The 23,984-nt window shown below is 43.5% G+C and overlaps 1 protein-coding gene and 1 long non-coding RNA gene across 14 annotated transcripts in view; one reads left to right on the forward strand and one right to left on the reverse strand.

Annotated features, from left to right (window-relative positions):
* PDZD2 (PDZ domain containing 2) overlaps positions 1–23,984 on the reverse strand; it is a 350,615-nt gene that overhangs the window by 90,605 nt on the left and 236,026 nt on the right. For 11 of the 13 annotated variants that reach the window (XR_014309966.1, XR_014309967.1, XM_082724475.1 and 8 more), the window contains one exon: positions 2,326–2,827. Coding sequence is in view for 11 of the 13 variants with exons in the window: in XM_082724475.1 (XP_082580601.1) it covers positions 2,326–2,827 (502 nt within the window). In the remaining 2 variants the exon portion in view is untranslated. Of the gene's footprint in view, positions 1–2,325; positions 2,828–13,772; positions 14,018–14,048; positions 14,377–23,984 lie in introns of those variants that run through there. The other 2 variants (XM_082724480.1, XM_082724477.1) reach the window with 2 other exon arrangements.
* LOC309860905 lies at positions 20,951–22,993 on the forward strand. The gene is made up of 3 exons (XR_014309698.1): positions 20,951–21,101; positions 22,349–22,419; positions 22,764–22,993. It is a non-coding gene; the product is annotated as an uncharacterized lncRNA (long non-coding RNA).

The raw sequence follows: 23,984 nt of genomic DNA on the forward strand, positions 1-23,984 counted from the left end.
ATATGTAGTATTATGTGTTAATATTTTATAGAAACATATGGCTTTTTAAAAAGAAGATATTTATTATAGGAAACATGTTTCCTATAATTCTGTTAAAGGGAAAGAGGATATGAAAACAAAGACTGAAGATTTATTTTCATGTTACAAATAACAGTCTATGAAAAAGAAGCATCTGACAAATAAAAATGGGCTGAATGATTATAAGCCTTTTCTGTAATTTATTAAGTCTTTGTAGATATATTAAATCATTAATAAAGCAGGAACAGAACAATGCTGACATGTTTAATCTCCCATTATTCAAATGGAATGGAATTTTTTTACCCCAAGGGTTTAAGAGGTAAATACCTAATTTTTGTTTTCCTGGAAATTCCATTTTAGTATGACCTTGGGCTCATCCCAGAGTAAAAATAAAAATCTCCTCAGCCCAAGAACCTACAGGACCTTCTGTGATGGTCTACTGGTTCCAATCTGGGTGATATCTGGATGTGGGGGAAGCTGTGAAGCCTTACTTCTTGCCAACTTAATCAATCCGGCGTACATGCATCAAACAATGATGCTTCTGGGGTTGAAAAGGGTGCTAAAATATATTCATGCCTGCAAGGATGTGTGGTCCATGCTGACTTTCTGAGATGGGAAGTATAACCCAGGGTCAACACTCAGCCTACAGATTACAGACAGTTATGAAGAATGCAAATTCCAGAGGGCAGGTGTCTTCTTTCTGTTGGCACGTGGTTTTAGAAAAATGTCCCAAAGGCAAAAGACCTAGTTGTATTTTTTTTTTAAATCACCATTTCATTTATATCTTCTTGGACATTTGAACTTGAGTGCAAAAACCAGGCAAAGAAACTCTGATGTGTAGCCTTCAGATATAGTCTAATCCAGAAATTCAATTTTATGTTACAGCCTTTAGTTAAGATGAGCAGAGAATAGTAGCCTCTTAAACGCTTTTTTTTTTCTCCCCTTTTAAAGTCATTTCTAAATTATTTTCAAATCCTGTTCTTTGGACTATATATGAGATTCAATCTCTTCTGGAACTTAAACCTTCAAAATTATTAAGAGAACCAACACTCCCTAACTTACTCACTCTAGGCTTTCTGTGTATTCATAATTTAATCATTTGGAGAAAAAGTCATATTCAAGTAGATTATTACCAATAAGAAACACATTATAATCTTCTTGCCCTTAATTCTTTTTTGAGAGGGACCATAAAGTTTGTAGAAAATCATTGGTAGAGACATTACTTTTTTCTTCTCCTTCATTTACACATTCCTCCTATAAATCATGCCTCCCCTGGGTAAGGCTTTATGAAGATCATTGAGAACCTCCGATGAAGGAACATGGTCCCCCGAGAGAGGGGTTATTTTAATTCCTCTACTCTCATTAAACAGATCAGCTGTGATTACAGAGATATGCATGAAACAACCTTACTAGAAATTCTATTCACTGCCAGGGCACCATTTCAGCAGTATGCAAAGCTGAACTTGATACTTCTTCTGTGCCCATTTTCTATCTTTTCAACTTTCTCTATCATCCCAAAAGGGTGTCTCATGGAGGGACTCAGAGAGGAAACCAATCAGAAACCACGTAGCAAGTAACTACTTCATTAGGAACCCACAAGAATATGTGCCAAGAGGAATCTTGGAAGGAACATGCTTACCCTAGAGCTATTTCACTTCAAGGGAGAATGTTGGTTATAACGAAGGAGGTGGTTTAGGGCTAGAAGTGTACCCAGCACCATTCAGAGTATACCACATCTGCTTTGCCTTTAGAGAAGACTAACCCTGACCATCACAGCTGGATATCATAGTATCAGAGACTTCTGTGAAATTTCCAAACTTTGCTGGAATTCAGCAATTTAATAACATGAACCCATAAAAATGTCACTGGTTTTGAAGTGTTAAAAAGAAAAGCAGATGCTTCTCTGCATGGTGAACATCCTTCCTGTGTAGTGCTGAGGTTGAATGTTCGTGCTATCAGCTGCCACCAGGAATTCTGGGCCTTGCTGTGGCAATTCCACTGGGGACGGTAGTGATAAATAATGATGCAGTTCAAGTACTTTATCTGGGGCTCATATGACTCAAATTATACCACAGAAGGCTTGAATTTTCCACTTAGCATCACTCAACTAGCTCTTTATTTAAGTAGGACAAAATGACTTGAATTTTTTTTTTTTTTTTGTTATTGTTCTGTCCTCTGACCATTTATCATAATAAATGTTTTGGCTTCTAAATACAAGGCCATCTTAGATATATTTTCTGAGGCTTAAAAGCAACTTCAACAGTATTTCTGTTAAAATTCAGGCTCTATAATCAAAGCAAAGCTTACCCGTGCCAGGCAGTCACTCGATTGGAAGTCTGTCTTCCCAGATTTTGAGAAGCGGTGTTTGTCATTGCTTGTGGGTAGAGAAGCATCTGTCTTTGGAATGCTATGCTCCGTCCCTCTGTCTGCTTCTGAACTGTCTAGATGGGATCCGGCCAGCTCCTTGAGAGATTCTGGGCCATTTTCTAGCTCAAAAGCATGACCGTTTCCAAGTTCAGGGTCTGGGCCATTGTCCGACTCAGAGATGGGGTCATTGTCCAACTCACAGCCAGGACCGCTCTTGGGTTCTTCAGTGGTCTTCTGGGGAGAAGGCCTGGAAATGACTCCAAACTTTCTTGCTCGTTTCCCCTTTTTCACAGCTTGGTCACCCAGCTCCAAGGTCGGTGTCTCTCCTGGTTCAGAGCTGTTGCTACTGCTGCCATTGTAAGGAGAGTGGACTTTGTGCTTGAACCGGCGCAGCATGATCAGGTAGATGAAGCCGCCATTCCAGCACTGTTCAGCCAGGTAACTGCAACAAACACAGACGTGCCGGTTAACACCCCCAGAACAGCGTTCTTGACCATCGCATTGGGCTGATGCACGGGACCTGTGTGATTAATGTGATTAACCACCTGCCCAGGTAACTGAGGTACTGAGCTTCCTACAGAGGCTCAATATGCCCTTATTTTAATCTACAGAATTGCTGATGTGAAAAAGAACCCCTGAGCAAACCAAAACCCCCATGAACTAGACATTACTAAAGAAAACACCCTACAGTAGGTAGTCAGAAATGGACTTTTCTAGTCACAGAGCCAATCGTAACATGGGATTAAAAAAAGCAGTAATTCTCCATTTCCTCAACGATATCTTGTACTAGAATTACTCAAGCCTCACATTCACATAGTTTATAAAAAATTTAAAAAAAAAGATTTTATTTATTTATTTGACAGACATAGATCACAAGTAGGCAAAGAGGCAGGCAGAGAGAGAGGAGGAAGCAGACTCCCCACCGAGCAAAGATGCCAATATGGGGCTCGATCCCAGGACCCTGAGATCATGACCTGAGCTGAAGGCAGAGACTTTAACCCACTGGGCCACCCAGGCACCCCTATAAAAAATTTTTTTAAGTGAACCTGCCCCATGTGGGGCTTGAACTCATAACCCCGATATCAAGAGTTGCAGGCCCTAAGGATTGAGCCAGCCAGGCACTCCTCCATTCACATGCTTTTGCCACAATTACTCTGCAAGTCCCCGGGGTAAAGAATAGCTGAAACAGACTGAGGAGAAATGTGAGGTTCTGCTCTTAGGATCAAAGTATCAGCTGCAGAAGAAGGACCTCTGCCTCACAGCACTGAAGCGAGAAGAGAGCAGAGCAGGAGAGTGCTGGCTGGGATCAAGGTGCAACCGACAAGCGGTGCAACGGTCCGCTACATTGAACGTGTGTCAAGTTCACTTCCTGATAATGGTTCTAGTTCGGGTGGTTCCTGGTGCACAAGGAGTGTCATTTTCAGTTGGGGTATCGCATGAAGAGGAACCCCGACATAATGAGAAACATGCAGACATGGGATGACTGGGACCAAGAAGCCTGTTGGAAACTGTGTCAACCAGGAAAAGTGAGAGGGGAGAGGGATACTTAGCTCAAAGCAGATAAGCCCGGCTTGGGTTGTGTGTCATGCACTTGAGGAGCGGCGAACGCTCAGAAGCAGGAAATCGCACAAATGAGATGAAGCGTGTGAAGCCTGACACACAAGAGCGGCTCCAGATCTCAAGGAATAACCATAGACAGAACCCCCAACGAGACAAGTAATTGGTGGTGTTCAGGACCATTAAAGCTTTAGCAGAAAAACCCACACTTGCTCCAAGTCAGGAAACCAGGCTAGGCTAGACCCTCCACTCATGCCGCCCAAGCTAAGGACACGCAAACCCCAGATGAACCCAGGGAAATGCCTTCACCATGGAACGCTGCCACATTCTACACATCACCGGGTCACAAGTAAAGAATGTCAACAACCAAACCCTTAATGAGTTGGACCTGCTTCCAGTCTTCATGTGCCCACAAAGAAAATGCCAATGTCCTCAACAAGTGAAAAGTGGAAAATTTTTTCAAGTATGCCAAGCTAGCTGCTCTCTCCCCAGGCCTGCAGCTCAGACCTGAGAGCCGGGGCGGTCCGTATGCAAGAAGGAGCCAGGTTATCAGCTGTGTTTGAAATGTACTAAATTCTGGGCCAAAGCCATGTTATCGCCCACACCTAATGGTCAGGTTAATGCAATGACAGTGCCAGTCTCACTGAAGAAGAATTTTTACCATGAAGTAGAGTAAACAGAGAGAGGGGTCCTCAAACCACCTCCAGAATCAATAAAAACTTTCTTTGATCCTGGGTTATAAACCATGGTAATGAACTTAGACGTAAAAGCCAGGTAGATAAAGGGTACCACACAGACCTCAGGCTATTCTGTGTGATACAGTGAGATGAACAGGTAAAAGCAGTCCACTGGAGTCTACTAAATGAAAATTAAACTTGGTTCTCAGCACAATTTTCCTACAGCATTCAGATTTCATTTTGTTGAGTTGTGTACTTTTTTCCCACCCTGGAAAAATTTCCGTAAAGGTATAAAATCTTCTAAGAGTAGTTATTAGCCAGACTGTAAGGGTTTCTCTGAGCAAATCACTACTCTTAATGCAACACATATGCCAGAGGTTATGAAAAACAGTGTTGGGGTAGTAAAAACAGGGCCAGGGAGAGAGTCAGACACCCAAGTTCTCATTCTGGCTTTGGCCTAGCCATGTAAAACTATGGGGATTATACCAAATTTCCATCAACCTACTAATAGACAGACAAAATGTAGTTTATCCCTGTAACGGAATATGATTTAGTAATAAAAAATGAAGTATACACTGTAACTTAAGTGATGCTAGGTTTAAAGACACCAGACCACAAAAGGCCGTATGTCTTTCCATTTATAGGACATGTCCAGAGTAGGCAAACCCAGAGAGACAGGAAGTAGATCAGTGGTTGCCAGGAGTTAGGGGGAAGGAAGAACTGGGACTGTTAACAGGTACAGGCTTTTTTTAGGGGTGATGGAAATGTTCTGGAATTAGATAGTGACGATGGTCACACAGCACTGTGAATATACTCACTGAATTGTACACCTTAAAATAGTGAATTTTATGTGATGTGAATCATGTCTCCATTAAAAAACAATAGCATGGGACGCCTGGGTGGCTCAGTTGGTTAAGCAGCTGCCTTCGGCTCAGGTCATGATCCCAGCGTCCTGGGATCGAGTCCCACATCGGGCTCCTTGCTCAGCGGGGAGCCTGCTTCTCCCTCTGCCTCTGCCTGCCATTCTGTCTGCCTGTGGTCGCTCTCTCCCCCCCTCTCTCTGATAAATAAATAAAATCTTAAAAAAAAAAACAATAGCAGATATAATAATTCTGGCCAAGTTTTGAGTTACTTCTTTGAGTTGGTGCTCCTTAAGAACATTCTTTACAGAAGAAGATACTGAGGCTCAGAAATACTTAATTATGTGCCCAGGTTCACATAACTGCCAAGTGGTCGACCCAGGCCCTCCTGCTTTCCAAACCCCACGTGCACTGTGCAGTTGTGTTGTGTCAGTCACGCCAGTATCCTCGTCTGTAAGACAAGGGTGTTAAAACGGGTCATCTCCGAGTTGCTTTTACAGTTTAATAACTGTGAAATGCTAGTTTCTTGGGAAGACTTCTGATTAAAGTAGCAGGCCATCCTGAAGGTACTGACCCAGTGCCAAGGACAAAACAGAACCCTGGAAAAACAGAAGTATTCCTTTTACGTCCAAGTTGTCCGAGGTCTCCTGGACACTCACCATCAATTTGAAAAGAATCCCACCTGGATAGGCAATTCCTTTACAATTGCTTTAGGGATTCGATCTTTTGCATTAGAACTCCGAGCAGTTTGATGGGTTCTGAGCAGAGACCTTCTTTTTCAGGGCTGAAAAGGCAGGCCCATCGACTCAAAGCATAGGATCTTAGGTATTTCTACTCTTATGGAAGCTTCAAGAGCCTTGTGACCGAGATTATTTTATTCTTTCTGCAGAGCCCATGCTCAACAAAACTACAAAGCCAGAGGAGTTTATCTTTAGTTTGGCACCATCTCCCCATCGTCTCCAGACTTCCTAGCAATAAATAAGGCTCTGACACCTTCAGGGAACTCTATGACAGGGAACTCTGGAGACAGGGAACTCTATTTTATTCCTTCCTGGACACTGAGACTTCTAAGGTCATCCCAAAGACAAAGTGTAATGAATGAACTATGGATATCACAGCAAATTGGTGAGAAGACTTTTTAGGCAGAGGTAGTTTCTTGCAATTCTTCCAATCACCTTATATGTAATGCTTCCCTCTCCATCTGTACCGAAATGACTTACCTAACTTTTCTAGCACCTTCTTAGCTAATTCATGCTTCCAAATCTCTGTTTCTATTCAAAAGAATTCCTACCCACCATTAGAATCTTTAAACTTCCAAGAAGTCTTTGAGAAAGAAGAAATGGAATACAATCCTGGTCCAGAAAATTAGGTCTTCTCTTCAACAACAACAGGTAAAACTAACCTGTTGTAGGCTTCTCTACCATGTAATTGTTATTATTATTATTATTATTATTATTATTATTATTATTTGGTTTCTTCCCAAAATGTAAAACTGTTTACTGGCATGTAAAGTTATTAATTCAACTCAATTAAAATTTATTTGATTTTGACCCTCCCAGGATGGTCTTAAGATAAATGAGGAAAGATGAGCATATCCAGAAATGGAGCTCCAAATTCCAGCCTAGAGCCCTCCCTTTGAAATGTGTTGAGTTTCCTCCTTAACTTGGTCTTTGCAAGCATGTTTTGTGACTAAATTCCCTTCTACCTCCCTTTCCCCTCAAACTGTGCTTTAACAAAAAGAAAAAAACAAAACAAAAAAAGCAAAACCAAAACAAACAAACAAAAACAACAACTTTTGAGCACCTCCTGTTTCTTGATGATCTATCTTAATTCTGGAGTCTGGGCTCTCTAGGTATGGGAGGCCTAGGAAGGGTCACAGGGGAGGCTGGGTGCTGGGAAAAGCTAGAAGGATAAAGCTGCCTGGAATCCGAAGTACCAGGACAGGCAAGCAGGAGATAAGAGAGAGGAAAAGACAGACAGGTATTGGAAGGCCAATGACGCACAATTATATACCCATGCCCCAATTCTATCAAAAGAAGGCTTAGGGCAGCTGAGCAATTTTGATATTCTAGACTGTCTTGCCAATGTCCTCTGAAGAACCAATCTCCAGCTGCCTTTGACAATCCTCTTGGGCATTTGGCCATCAACTACTGATGCCAGGAACATATGTGAACCCACAGAGGGGCGCTGCCAGGCAGAACCACTGGTGTATATGTGTGTGTAATTCAGAGTAAGTTGGATTGCCACCCCTGGGCATTGGCCTGTACTACAATGTCATGAAAACTCAGACAACATAACTCAGACAACATAAAAGAATTCAAGAACTCAGACTTTTCTGCAAAGCAGACATTCTTACTTCATCTGAGTTAAGTCCGGTCCCCAGTATAGACAAGAGGAGAGCAAACACCGGCCGCAAGACATTTCTAGATGAGTTCCTAGGATCAGTTATGAGTTTTACAGAATGGGACTAACTGCTGATAGGCACTCTAACACACAGGATGAACGGAGATCAGTTGTTCTTGCCCACGACTGCCTCTCGCAGAGTGCAAAGGGAGGCTAAAAAGCTGTTTGTGGTCCTTTGAAAACCTGCTAAGCCTAATTAACCCAGAGGGCTGTCTGAGGTTATAAATCTGTAGGTTCCCAGAGGAGAACGGGTTGAGAGGAAGTGTTAAATATATACAGATTAATTTCCCAGTGAAGTCTTGGCTGGGAAACAGGGGGAGGCGAGCTCAGACAGCTCCGTAAGAGGCGGTGGGAGGAGGAGAAACATTTCCTGGAGAATCAGATTCCCCAAGACCAGTCTGTCTCAGGTGCTGCCTCCCAGCTACTTGGAATTTGGGGCTTACTTCTCCCCGATTCCACAACCCTCCCTGGAATGAGCCAAACTTTCTTCTGGGGACTCTGTAGGCAGAACGTTTGGGCTGTTTATAGTGCTGAGAAGAGTGACTGCTATCCCTGTGTGTTCACATGGCCACTTTCTAATCAGCCCCGATTACGTGGCGGAAGATGGGGCTCAGGCACCAGTAAGGCGCTGAAAATAGACCAGAGTCTAGGCTTAGAGCATAAGGGACTGAACACCATATTCCAACTGCTGTATGAAGGAGGTGACTGCCCAGTTCTGCTCATTCTCACCTCCTCATCCAGCATAAATAGCTGGGGTCAGCAACTCTTTCCTCTTCTCCCTCATCTGGGGCCAAGAACAGAGAGTATGAACACATGAATCTGTCCTCTTTTTATGAAATCTGTATTTAATTATTTTTTTAAATCATACAACTTGGATTTCCCAAATCCAAGTTTTGTTTCCCAAAACACAGGTCGGTAGTGAAAAATACGTATATTCTTAGGTATATAGGTATATAATAGGTATATAAATAAGTATTTATTCAAGAATTTTTTTGGACCTATGATACAGTATTAGACATTCGAACTCAACCCAAATTATCAGCTGCCAGAACTTGTTACCACCATAGAGCTTAGTGGTCAAATTTAAATCATACCCATCTATCCACTGGGACAGAGATCCACATTGCCCTGAAGGGAACTGGGCCACAGATGCTGAGAATCTGGCTACTGCTATTTCTATGAATAATAAACAATCTTTCATCTTTGATCCCAGAATCTCATGCTTTCTGCCCGCATTCCTGAAACTGTGGCAGAACAACTTGGGTTAGCTTCCCAGTCAAGTAAAATCACGGTTCTTGCTTTGCAGCGGGATAATCCACACAGTAACTCAGTTTATAACTGGTCCTGCTCCCCAACTTTGAATGTAGAGAAGGAACTTAATGATGTATCTTTTCTTGACATCAGTGAGTAAGAAATAAAAATAACTATGCATCTTAAACCAATACTGGGTCTTTCTTGAAGGCATATCAGACACAGGTGAAATATACTAAGAGGAGTAAGAGAAAAGGTAGGTGTTCTACCCTCTGATTCTACAAACGCTGATTAAATTCAGTGCATCACCTCAAAGGTAGAAGCACATTTGTGTCCAGTCGTGTTAAGTGGACTCCCTTCTGCCCTTTCCCTACTTGAATTCCATTTCCTGCAACCCTTTGCTGCAATATCCACTTCTGTGTGGAAGCAGAGCTGGTTCTCTTTCTCTTTCCTGCTAAGAGCTTCTGGATATAAAGGGATTGGGGTGGCAGAGACATGGCAGAAAAACACTGGATAAAAAGCAGCTAAATCATGGAAAAAGTTGTTCTGATTTCCCAGCAATAAGGTATCATTGATTTTCGTATTCATCTTAGAAACTCACATCTCAAACTAACGAGCATGATTGAAATAGCTCCTATGCCAGGATGCACTACACATTTTCACCTCCAGTGTAGCTTTACAGCAAGGAAGCAGAGCTGTGGTCCTTTCCAACATATAGCAACAGGTTTACAAGAAGTTCCAGTTTTCCTCAAAAGTTTTCATGCAACTTATTTCTGCACAAATCAATGTGTTTTTTTTTTTTTTAAGCCACCATCTACTTTGTTGAAAACAGAAACTCAGAAGCTAAATTAAGTAGAAAATGCCTGATCAGTGATGAGAATGGACCTAATAAAACATACTACAGAGATACTGGCCCTTAAAAGAGATCTTCCAGGCTTCTCTTTGCAACTGATTGCATTTCTTTATTAAATTACTGTGAATGAATCAGGGCTTCTTATAACTATATGAGATCAGCTTGCAGCCTATACAGAATCAAATCAAAACTCCAGCCACATAGCTCGGCTAAGTCATCCTGATGATGGTCCCATTCCCCACCCCCCCAGAGGAATGCTGGGAAAAGTCAGACTTTGCTGTGCATGAATGAGTCAGTTTCACCTCATGAGTGGAGAGATGAGCTCAGAAAGTGTGCATGGGAGCTCATCACTTTTCTCTTTTATGACATGAAGTTGCTGCTTGCTACTTGCTCTTTACAAATTCATTCATTCATTCAACAAATCGTTGCCGAATACCTATCACACGCCAAACGCCGGGAGGCACGCGGGGGTGTGGCGGTGAACAAAATGATGCCTGTCTTTGTGGCACTTACTATCTGGTAGGGGAGACAGGCAATAAACAACGGATCTGTTAAAGCATCCTAGATCATATGTGAGAAGGTGAGACATGTTCTGGAAAACAGAGAACACAGGATAAAGAGGATGAAGCATGCCAGGAGCTGGAAGAGCCAGGTGGAAATTTTAAGGGCTGTGCCTGAGGTGGCCCCACTGGGAGGAACACACAGAGCAAAGACTTGAAAAAGATGAAAGCGTTGGCCATGCCACTGCCTGGGGAAAGAGTGTTCCAGACTGAGGGAAGAGCCAGGGCAGGAGTGGTACACTGGAAGCCTGCCCGCTGTGTTTGAGGAATTGGGGTGTTGGAGACGAGGGGCGAGGGAGGAGGAGAGCGAGAGGAGACAAGGGAGCAGGGACTGGTTTCGGGAAGGCTGTATACGCTGCTCTCAAGACTTTCCTGTGAAATGGGGCGCAGTGGAGTAATGTGATATGTGCTCTGTTTTAAAACGATCCCCTTTGTTCCCCTTTGTTCCTGTGTGGAGAACAGACCGGGACAGAGTCAAAGGTAGAAGGAGGGAGACCAGACGGAAAACCATCTTCCAAAATCCCAGCAACAGCTCAATGAGAAGCCACGGGGATGGTGAGAAATGGTGAGACTCATGATCAGTTTGGAAGACCGAGTCAACAGCCTGCGCTTTTGGAACTGACAGACGTGTGAGAGAAAGCAAGAGGTCATGGATGGTGTCTAAGTGTTTGGCTTCAGCAACGAGAAGGGCAGCGCTGCCTTCACCTGAGCTGGTAGAGCCGCCTGTGGGGCTGGGGGCTCTCTGACCGATGCTGAATGCGGAGAGCCATTCTGGAGTTCGGTTCTGGACACGTCTAGCTTGAGATGATATCTAAATCTGGATTTGGAGCAGAGGACTAGCCTTGAGAGAGAAATTTGGGAGATGCAAGACTATGAATAGTATTTTAAGATCCCAGAAGATAAATTCCTTCAGGGAGATTTTCTAGGTCTGAGGTTCTTCTTGCTGGACAAAAGCATATCCAAGGGTTTCCTACGTAATTCTAATCTGTCCTCTTGAAAGGGGTAACAATTTAGAATCCCAGCAGTAGTGCCTTAGAGAACTGTTTGTTCCTGAATATTGTCACTTTTTAATCTTGGCCAGCATGAAAGTCAAAACCTACCTCATGTCATAATTAGCAAATGATGACTAGTGAGGTCAAAATTCTTATTAGTCACTTGCTTCTGTAAAAATTGCCTACTTACGCCCTCTTTTCTTAAAAAAAAAATCTTCATATTTGTACCCCCCTAGCATGGTGGCTGTCACTTAATAAGCATTATAATAAAAATGACAGGTCAATGAGAATTTCTATTAAAAATTCTTTTAAAAAATGACTTTGAGGCAACTTTGCACAGCATATAATTCATCCATTTTAAATGTACAATTCAGTATTTTTAGGACATTTATCAAGTTGTGCAACCGTCACCATAAATCAGTTTTAGAATATTTTCATGACCCCATTAAGACCTCTCCTACCCATTAGTGCTCATTCCCCATCCCAGTCACCACTTTCTTTCTATAGGGCTGCGTCTTCTGGCCATTTCATATAGATGGAATCATATAATATGGGGTCTTTTGTGTCTTGCATCTTAAAAACAATTCCTTTTTTACTAGGTTCTTAGTCACCAGTCTCTACCTCCTTATGCATTCTCTGCCATTTGCCCCTTACAAAATCTTGATTCATGTAGACATGCCCTTTTGATGGTATCTCTCTCCCTTTCCTTGAGATCATACGCAGTTGTCCTGAGGAGATTGCCCTCAAGGACCTGCTAGTACCTCCCCTACCCTGCCCTGTATCTTCTCCCGCCATACTCACCATTCCTTCTAGTTTAGACTATGGAACCTCCCAGTAGCCTCTCCTATCTTTAAAAACCCTCGTGTGACTGCACTTGAATACGTACCCCTTCCCATTTAGTCTCCTAGACTTTTCCCCACTGTTCCACTGATATCATAAACCAGATCTGCCTTCAAAGGAAATCTTTCTAGGGCACCTGGGTTCCTCAAGCGGTTGAACATCCAACTCTCGATTTCAGCTCAAGTCATGAGGTCAGGGGCATGGGACGGAGCCTCACTTCAGGCTCTGCTTGGTGGGGAATCTGCTTGAGATTCTCCCTCTTCCTCCCCCTCTACCCGCCCCCTGCCACTCTCTCTAACATAATACATAAATCTTGAAAATTTTTTTTTCCTCATTAACAGTAACTAGGCAAAAGCTCCAAATATCATGCTAATGTAGTAGTATATAATATGTATCATATGTTAATATATTCAAGTTACTACATATTCACATCAATAGCATTTCATTTTTAATTTTCTCCATGCTATTTTTGTCCAGGCCAGGTTACCAGCACAAGATTATTATGAGACCCAGAGTCTTTTCTGTACTGCCTTGGTCTGGAATGCTGCTAATAAGCCTGCCATAGCTTCGCTATTCCTTGCTCCCTGGCCAGCAAAAGACATTTCATATCACAGAGGTCTCTGCTAGGATGTGCCCCTGAGAGCCGAAGATGGGCCAGGTCTGAGACACACACAAAACAGGGAAGCTTCTGCCTGTCTTGAATCTTGCCTGACCTCCAACTTCCCAGCCTTGCTCAGTGCATTTCCTAGAGCAATTCCTATGTTTCCCTCTGTGTGGTGCTGCCCTTGGCCTTGCCTTGAAAGAGGCTATGATCAAGGTACAAGGATACTGAAGCCACACCATGTCCTAGAGATTATGTTCAATTTGTTTTTTTTAGCTTCAAGGCCACCAAGCCCTAAGAAATGTGTCAAAGATGACACAGAGGGGCACCTGGGTGGCTCAGTGAGTTAAGCTGCTGCCTTTGGCCTCAGGTCATGATCTCAGGGTCCTGGGATCGAGTCCTGCATCGGGCTCTCTGCTCAGCAGGGAGCCTGCTTCCCCCTCTGTCTTTGCCTGCCTCTCTGCCTACTTGTGATCTCTGTCTCTCTGTCAAATAAATAAAATCTTTAAAAAAAAAAAAGATGACACGGGGACTCAGTTCCATGTTGCCCTTGCTGCCACTTCCATGTCCCTCCATGGTGAAAGCCACCGGAACCTATGAGACTTAGTAACACACATTCTCCCTTTCTTTTCCTCTTCCCTAAAACCAGCTGGATGGGCGCGTTCACAACAGCCACTCATCCTCAAACTCCCACACTGCACAATTCGCAAGGCAGCCACCCTTCTCCCCTTCCCTAGAGGTGATGCTAAAAGAAGGGGTCTACACATCTCACAACGCACATGAAGCTACTCACACACTCATTCAAGCACTGATGAAATGTCTGCACCCTCCAGTTTCCTCCCCTTTCAAAGGGCTCCAGCTCCATCTTGAACCAATTTCCTCCGCTTGCCTCAATCCTTCCAGGGTCTGTTCTGTGGGCTTGGCCAAAGCCTGCCCTCACCTCACGCCAAGGCTGGTTTTGCTTATGTCAAAACAGCTTCCATCAAGATAGTGGGCTTCTTTCCCAAGTTTTGTTCACTGTTTTGAAGTCAGCGGAGAAGAGATACTTAAGAAATTGCAAGAGGAGTACCTCTATCGGCATGTTCCAACGAATGTCACGCAGTGTTCTCTTCAACCTCTTCTCTACAGTGTACCGAGACTTTTTTAAAGCCTGATTTTTCTCTTCTTTTTCTTCCTCTTCCAATGCTCTCTGGCAGGCAGAGCTGGGCTGGACAGGTCTCATAATCTACAGAAGTTCCCTTACATTGGCTTTGTAAGTTTGGCAACATTCTCCGCTAAGCAAAGGGATGCTCCTAAGAAGCTAGGTTTGTTGGATATTTTCCCTCTTGTTTATCCATCTGCATGAGCCTTTAGGACTCTTCTTGGTTTGGAGGACTTCAAATGCAAGAAAGCCAGAGCAACAGAACCCTGGCCTAGAAAAACAGATAAGCCAAGTCCTTACAGATATGGACAGAACAATTAAAAATCTTGGCTTCCAATCCGTGCATTCTTCCTAGCGACCAAAGCAAACTGTGGCGTAAAGGACTATCTCTGTGGCCCTTGCTTCTTAGTTCACGTGCAGACAAGGGACATGCAGAGGCATTTGTACTTATCTACTGAGATTTTAAAGATAACTGCAAGTTAAGCCTTAAAGAAACCTTAAATTATTGGATGTACAAGCATCGATGCTGATACAAAAATGTAAAACTTGCTTCTAATGGTGTGTTTCTTTTTCTTTTTTTAAAAAAATTATTATTATTTTTTGAAGATCTTATTTATTTATTTGACAGAGATCACAAGTAGGCAGAGAGGCAGGCAGAGAGAGAGAGCAGGAAGCAGGCTCTCGCAGGCTCCTTGCTGAGCAGAGAGCCCGATGTGGGGCTCAATCCCAGGACCCTAAGATCATGACCTGAGCCGAAGGCAGAGGCTTAACCCACTGAGCCACCCAGGCGCCCCTAATGGTGTGTTTCTATTAAAAGTTCCCCAAACTAACGTGAGTTACAACAGACAAGGGGGTGAATGCAATATGAAGTTGTAACTACATGCTGTGTACGGGGTTAACGACACACACACTTGACCTCGTTTCAGTGGAAAGCAACCCTGGTAAGGTTGACATTATGAGTCATGTTGTAGAGACGAGCAAACGGGGGCTTAGAGAGAATAACTTGCCCAAGGTCACAGAGCTGGCAGGCGTGGCAGGGATTCAAATTCCCATTTGACTACAAACAATCCCAGTCTGTGACCTTGGGATTCCCTGTGGCGAAGCCCCATCCTCATGCTGGGTATTATGATAAGGTGTAGATGAAGGAAAAGAGCTACAACTTCTAACAGCCAAGAGAAACCTCTCCCGACTTTCATATCACAAGGGATTCCATTTCCGTGGTATGTTAACACCCAAATATGTGCTACACCCATAAGAAAAGGGCCCCAGGGAAAACAAGAGGTATTTCCAGGCAAGCCCAAAAGGCAGGTTAGTATTTGGGAGGGGGAGGGTGGTTTCTTGGGGTGTGGGTTGACGTGGCCAGCTCTAATTCCATTTCTCGGGTATGAGCTGAGACAGTCCCCAAGATTTCTGGAAAAGTAGAGGCAATACTTGCTTCCATTAGCTAGAATCAGAGGATTAAGGAATCGACTTGGCCCCCAGCTCAGCCAAGGCCAAACAAAATGGCTAAACCCGCTACGCCCTGCATTGCCGGCCTCTCCTTCAGGGACATTCTGGAGCCCAGTCGTCCCTCTCCCTCCCTACAGGGTCCTCACTCTAAATCCGTGCTTGTCAAGCAGCACTATGCACTGGACACCTCTCCTTCCACGAGGAACGGCCCCTCCTGGTCGCAGGCGGTCTGGGCACACCTTCAGGACCTAAGCAAGAGGTGTCTTAATACCATATTCTTTGTCCCTGTGGATTGTTCGTGGGAGATAATGTGCAGTCAAGTGGTGACGAGCTGACACGGATTAGAATACGGAAGAGGCAGGCAAATCTCTGGGCTAAAGTAGTGCTCAGATGTCCCTTCAGTAAGGACTTGTCCAGCCGGTGAAGTGTGTTAGCTCAGGACCTCCAGTTGCCATCTTCATCAGAGTCCACCTTGGCTTTCAAGTCAAGGTCATGCTGGGGCAATTCCTGGCCAATGGTGAACGAGATGGTATGGGGCCAAGGGCAGGGTGCCCCGAGATGGGCAACCTGGCTGTGAAGATTATTTTGAGTTAAAGACAATTAAAACTCCGAAGATTCGGGAAAAGCTCCTTACCTCCTCCACAACCGCCTAAAAAGAATTTAGATAGATGACCTACTCCCAGAAGAGAGCTATCAGCATAGATAACTACATTATACTACGAGCTAGATATGGTGGACAGGGAGGAACCTAGCAAGGCCTGTTTGATTAAAGCTTCTATGTCCCATTGTTTCTGAGTGGCCCAGAAAACATTTGCTTACCAAACATGGACTCTTCTTCATTTTCCTGTGAATTGCATTCCTTACTTTTGAAATCCCAGACCCCTACTTCCTTCTGCTTAGTTCAGAATGATATATATACTTCATTGTGCCTGTCTTTGGAATTTACATGTCTGTGTGGATTCCTAGGATGCTATTAAATTTGATTTTCCCCTGTTATTATGCCTGATGTCATTCTGATTCTTAGTCTGGCTAGAAGGACCTTGAGATAGGATATTCTTGCTTCCTGACAGTGCGGAGATGAGGGTTGATAATTTCCACCCACTGTGGGACTCCCCCAGGCATACTTGGCCTCGAACTCCCTGTTGGACAATCGGGCTTTGTGAGGGGGACAGCAGGGTTATGCGGCTCCCATGTCCAGTGCTGCTTCCTCCTGTTTCCTTTCACAGGTGTTATCCCCACAGACATTTCACACTCTTAGCTCTAACTTTGCGTCTGCTTCCTAGAGAACTCAATGTGAGTGAAGGCAATATAATGATACTAGCAAAATATGTCCCCAAAAGGAGATGATGGAAAACATCAGTAGCCAAAGAAGTTCTGTTAGGGATGGGTAGGACTCAGCTAACTGGGTATAGAAGCATCCAGCAGAGCGTTCTTGAGAAGACAAGTTAGATGCATGAAATTCACAAAGATTTCCTTTAAACCTGTTGGCCAGTAGCAGGAAAAACCAAACGGCAAAAGGCTCCTTCTGCAAAGGAGCTCTTTTGGATTAGGACTCTCTTTACTCATTACCCAAACAATTTCACCAAAATTCACCCCAGTATCAAGTATCTGGAGCAAGATTATGCTTGGTTCAGGTGTCAGCATTTCCACTTGGGCCTGTGGGCAGGACACTTAACCTCCGAGACTAACCCCTCCGATTCATAGACCTATGGCATCATGGGGAGGATTGCAGAGGATAACGGACTAAGCAGGCTGGTTTCCCGCTTGGCACATAATAAATGCCAGTGTCAGCTCCTTGCCTTTTCAGAAATCTGCTAGGTAATCACAGGTCGACCAGTTAGACCTGTCTGTTGCCCGTGTCCAGTCTGAAATCCTGGACAGGGCAACTCACAGAGGAGAGTGATCAAAGCTGATTCTATGGTCTGAGTGGAGCAGAGAGAACCACAGTCAAGCCAGGGAAAAGGAGTCTCTAGAAAGATCAAATTCACAGGGACAGGCAGAGACTCAGAAATGATTCCAAAACTGAAGATCTGGAGAGGCAGGGCAAATGTGTCTTAGACACAGAGCTCTCACAGGGAGGCATTCTGAGGGTCTCATGGACCGCAGTGTGTGTCCTGCGTGTGCCATGGGGCATCAGGCTAGCACAGGCAGCCAGCACCAACCGCGGGCCGTCTTCTCTGCCAGAGAAAGAAGAGACACATGTCTTTCAGAACACAGACCAAGGGTGGCCTCTTGTTTTGCTTCCATGTCCATCTGGCTGGGGTCAGAGCAACTCCCAGAGCAGTTGCAAGCATTCTGGCCTGATCTGAACTCTGAGGATGGTCCCTGAGCCCCTGGAACCGCCCCAGCACTCCGGGTGGAACCTGGGAGGTTGCCCAGCCCAAGCTGTGAGATGAGCTGACCCCTAGTATTTTGTAAAACACGTGGGCTGCTTGCACCGACACGAGCAACTGCCACGACGAAATCAGACGCACGTGTATGTGTGCGAGAGCGACGCTGCCTCTCTCAGCACTCACTCCTTCCTGACGCACCTTTCTGCCATTTCTCACAGAAATATGGACCACCCTCCCTTTTGGCTCAGCCACCTCCTTTAAAAGGGATTCTTTCACTTTTTTGAGGCAGGGGTTTCAAAAGCCCAATTGCTTTTAATATTAAATGTTTCAACATGTTACAATGCCCTTAGTGAACATTATGATATTTTTTTAAATGTTTGGAGAGGGTTTCTGTAGACACAGGGTTTCAACTACAGGGGAAAACACCCCTGGCATGAAGAGCCAACTCTGCTTTTGTATGAGGTGCAAACAGGTGTGGGTATTTGAGTCACAGGCATGTCTTAGAATATGAGGAACTCAGTTTGTTACCAAGCGTTCTCAACAGGAAATAGCTGGCAGACGGTACACACTAAACTTGGAACCCTCCAGCTCAAAGCAAACAGAAAACATCCGAAAACAAAATCAGAGCCATGGGCCGCCTAGAAAAACAAACACCCCAAAAAGTTATTTCTTGAATTGCGCACCAGGAAGAGCTTGATCTGGAAGACTGTGGAAGTGGGAGAAACAAAACCACTGACCAGAGGACCTTCTCAAATCTCTGAGGGAAAAAAAAAACATGAGAGTTTTCCTCTGTGGTGTTGTTCCATTTAGACTCAAACATTTCTGACAGATAAAGGGGCACCTTCACTTGTTCTGACTTCCCCAAGTGAGGACAAACCACAGCTTTTCACACAGACTTTTCACACAGACTAGAGCTTTATGAGGCCGGCAGGGGTCGCAGGTCGGGGATCAGGGCACCCAATTCACCAGATACTTAACTGCACATGGGCTCAGGGAAAGCCCCAGGACACCATACTGTCAGAGAACACAGCAACTCTCCACAACTAGGAGAGCTCTTTTTTTTTTTTTTCTGTTATTAACACCTTACATCCTGAGCTCTCTTCAGACATTTCCTCCTAAAGAGACTTACTGCAGTTTTAAAATTTGCTTTTATGATCAACATGAGATCTGTTTACCCCTCCCTGTCCAACTTCCTCAAAGGATTTACATATTGGCATCACCTCTTCTCACAACGTACTTTGGCTTTGGGCAAAAGGACATGATCTCCTGGATGACTTAAGGGAAGGAAAAGCTAAGTCTGATGAAGCAGATTTGTGGAAATTTCAATATTGCTGTTTCTTCAAGAACTAAAAAAGAAGGATTCTTAAATTATCAGGCACAAAGCTTACAAGGCCCAATTTCACTTTGAAATAACTTCAAAACCTATAAGTAAATACACTTCAAAGTCCAAAGGGGCCTCTCACAGACTATTTCTTTTTTAATTGTGTTATGTCAGTCACCATACAGTACATCACTAGTTTTTGATGTAGTGTTCCACGACTCTTTCAAATGGCTTAAGTTCCAGATCAGAGTCCCCAGACCTGGTCTGTAGAAAATGTCTGGTTTTTAAAACCGAGATGTCCCAATTCTCTCTTTCCCTAGGGCAGAGATGAGAGATAGAAGGGGGGGGGGAGAAACTGACGGGAAGAACAAATAAGAAAAGTGAGTTTTCAGATTTCATTCTTGTCTTAAATCCCAACAGGGCCAATGAATAAAGCTGTATTTAAAATGCCTTGCCTTGGATTTCAAGACAATATGGAGACACCCCTCACACAACACTGAATCCAACCATAAATCATTCCCCAGCTTCCACGGGTGAATGTGGAGGCTGAAGAGAAAAAACACACAACTATTGCCCCAGCCCCCAACACTCACAAGGGGAGTTTCCGTGAGGCGTTCACTAAGCAGACCCAGAAGGGAGTCAGACTCGTGCCAAGGAACAGATTTTCTCTGAAAATTAAGGGGATGATATGAGGAGAATAAGGTTCAAAATTCTGAGTGCAGGCTTGCTGGCTCAGTGCAGACAAAACAGTGAATGAGGCAGCTGATTTCTGCCCTCACAGATTTTCAGTCAACCTATAATTAATGTTACAAATTAATGTGTCAGTTTTCTAATTAACTTTATATAATTATTATAGTGTATTATGAATTAAATTGACATGTTATATTATTTACATATTGTATTATTATATAATTAACATGTTATTAACATATATATTATATTATATCATTAACATTATTTATACTATAATAAATTACACTATATATTAACATATATAACACATATATTAATATGTATATTATTTATATTATAAATTATACATTACAGAAATGAAATTTTATATAAAATAGTAATAAAAATGAATAGATATTAATAAAATATATTAGCTACTGGGTAAATATTTAATAAAATAATATTGATATAAAATAATAAAGATATATAATGTGGATTTATATTCTCTACATTTTAAAATACTAATTATATGAAGAATGTTCCAACAGAAGCACAGGTTACTTCAGAATCTTCTAAAAGAGGGACTGGCCTGCTTTGGGGGTGGATGAGGACAGACAAGGTTTCCCTCAGAAGTACCTGGGGTCTGAGGTCCAGCAGACGTTAGCTAGGCTGGGAGGGGTCTGCACTGAGGAGAGAGGAGAGAGGGTCCAGGCAGAAACTAAGACCATGTTTAAGGCCCTGTGGTGGAATCTGACTATGAATTACAATTCTCCCTCAAACTGGAGAAGTAGTAGTGGCAAGTCTCTGGGTTGAATAGTTCCCCACACCCGCCCCCCAAATTCACATCTACCTAGAACCTCAGAATGTGACATTACTCGGAAATAGGGTCCTTGCACGTAATTACTTGGGGATCCAGAGGAGATCATGGTGGATCAGTGTGGGCTCTGAATCCAATGAAAGTGTCCTTCTAAGAGACAGAAGAGAACATACAGACACCCAGAGAAGGCAGGGCTGTGTAGCTGGGCGTGGAGGTTGGAGTGATGCGTCCACAAGCCAGAAAATGCCAGGGACTTCCTGCAAAGACGGAAGCTGAGAGAGACGCAAGAGGTGCTTCCTCCCTTGGAGACTCAGAAGGAACCACCTCTGCTGACAACTGGATCTGGATCGCTAACCTCCAGAACCGTGAGAAAAGACATTTGCCCTATTGTAAGCCATCGCATTAGTGATTTATTTTTGTGTCAGTCCTAGGAAATGAACACAGCCTCCTTCTGCCCCCTTCAGCTTTCCCAAGACTTTTTGACTCTTGAACTTCTTTCACAATAGGATGAAATCTTGTAAAACCTCTAAGACCTGCTTAAAATAATTTTTATCATGTTTTTCATGGTCATATAACCAAGTAATTTTAAATAAATCCAGTAAATATGCTCTTAAAGGGCTTTAAAACCCCTTTTAATATAATCTTTAAAAATATCAGGGTGTATTTCCCTGTTTCCCAAGTAATGCATCCTGTGTCATTTATTTCAGATTAATCCGTAAGGACAAAGACAATTTAATGACTCGAATTTAAATAACGTGCATCATTTTAAAATATTTAAAACATACATTTTAAAATACAGAGAAAAACTACCTATGGGATAATTGTGGTATCAATAATAGGAAAAACAATAGCTTGCTGTTTTAATTATTGATCTTTAGAATTTTGCATCTGAATTGTATAAAATGTCCTAGTTTATTTTAAAAATTATTATGTTTGGTATTTAGATGAGAACATGAGAGATATTTCCAGCTGCAACTTGTAATCATTTCTCCTTATGTAATACGTTAGGAGGTGAATAGTCTTTACTCCAACAACAGCAGCAACATTCACTAGAGCAAGAGACAGAGGTTATGTGTGTATTTTGATCAGATGAGCGGAACCCAAAGATCTGGTGAAGGTCACCTTCAGGAGAATCATCACTGTGACATTCCTTGTTTATATGAACCATCAGTGCCCTTATACTCCTTGTCTTTCACGACTTTTAAAAAAGGCATAGCCACAGAGATGTTACCAAGCAGGGGGAATGATTTAACACCATACAATGGGCAAAACCACTAGGGTGGCTAGAGCTGATCTCTGTGAGAGGAAGTTGTCTGGGTTTCTGAGTCACAAGAACACCAACTGTTTTCCCATTCAGAATCTGCTCTGAGATTCTTTTTTTTTTTTTTTAAAGATTTTATTTATTTATTTGACAGAGAGAGATACAGTGAGAGAGGGAACACAAGCAGGGGGATTAGGAGAGGGAAAATAGGCTTCCTGTCGAGCAGGGAGCCCAATGAGGGGCTCGATCCCAGGACGCAGGGATCATGACCCGAGCTGAAGGCAGGCGCTTGACCCAGATGCCCCACGCTCTGAGACTCTTAACCCATGCTGGAGGGAAAATGTTTAAGCAATTCTTTTATTTTCTGATTTTCAGCAAGGCCACTGGACTTGACTCCATGATCACCTTTAACAACATGACCTCAGGAACACCACTGCCAGTTCTCCGTAACTTCCCAGTCACAGGTTTGTAATGTGCGACCTCCTGCCCGAGGGTGGGGTCTTGTGGTACAGTGAGCTTCAGAGAGCTCAAACCACTGAGTGGTGGTTTCCCCCTGGGTCGGAGCCAACAGGCATTAACTGCTGTCATGTCAGCTTCTCTCTTCACTAAACATGCTTCAGAAGGTATTTAAAAAGCAAACAAACCCAATAAAGATGTCAACGTGTATTATCCATGTTTCCCACAGGTTTCTAAAGGAAGGGGCTCGGTTTTGTCTGTGTCCTTCCCCTACGGCACTGGGTTATCAGAACACAGGCTTTAACTTGACAGCCGCTCCTTCCTTTTCTTGTAGCACTAGAAGTGGACCGCCATCTTGTTGGCCATGCACAGACAGGCATGCTACCTAACGGCATTACAGACTCAAGTCGTTCGCACTGTTCAGACCCCACCTAAAAGTTCCTGTGAAGAGAGGAGTCCCCAGTCATATCTGCTTTCAAACATGCCCACATTTCTAATGGGTACCTTCATCTCATGGGACTACTTTCCCTTCCTTGTACAATAAAGTTGGATTTGTTACTCGCAGCCTTCTGTGGAAAAGAGAGTGGAAGGGAAGGTCAAGAGAATTGTGTCAGGCAAAGCACATCCATGGAGGGATAGAAGAGCTGGGATTACACATCAGACACTCACTACCATCATTAATGCTTCCTTACTTTGTATAACTCCACATCTTTCCAAAGTCAGTAACAGTCGTCCTATTGTCATCACTATCTGACCACTGCAAACTTGTGAGCTGGGTAAGGAAGATGCGCTGCCACCTGTCTATCAGGGACAGAATTTAGGAATGAGGATGATGGAGCTGCACCGAGCCCATCTGGACTCCTGGTCCAGAGCACCTTCTTCCTTCTGTACAGAGGGAAAGAGATGGTAAAGCTGTTGTTTTAGGAACAGGCTGCATTATGGTCAGGAAGATCTTCCAGAAATCTCCTGTGCCACAGGGAGAAGTGATGCTCACTGGGGAACGGGTTGGGTTAGACCTAGCAGCCCATTGGACAGAACCCAGGTTTTGGAGCCTGGCAGACCTGGGTTTGAATCCAGATTCCGTCACTTGCCCATTATAGGACCTTAAAATGAATTATGCATTTTTTTCCCCTTTTTGCCTCCATTTCCTCATCTGATATGGGTTGCTTTGAGAATTAAATGATATCTAGATATAAAGCATGACACCTACACATGCAATACCTGGAATATGTTCACAATGACTACATCCAAGCCCGCTGGGCTACATAGGCAGACAAATCAACTAACTACACATACAAATCCCCATTGGTGAAGGCCAAGAAGGAAAACCCACATGATGAAGTTGAACGTGGCGGGGAAGTGGATACCAGCCCTAGGGCTCTGCCCCACATACTCTGAGAAAGTTGGTTTTCCTGGAGCCCCCACGAGCATGTCAACTTTCTAATCGAGCATTCTAGAGTGTCACATGTGAATCACCCCAAACTCAGAGTACAGGCTCAGTTAGAAAGATGCTCGTTTCAAAGGAGCAAGAGGACAGGGAAAATTTCCAGATATG

This window comes from Mustela nivalis (assembly GCF_964662115.1).
Source record: "Mustela nivalis genome assembly, chromosome: 3".
Lineage (NCBI taxonomy): Eukaryota > Metazoa > Chordata > Mammalia > Carnivora > Mustelidae > Mustela > Mustela nivalis.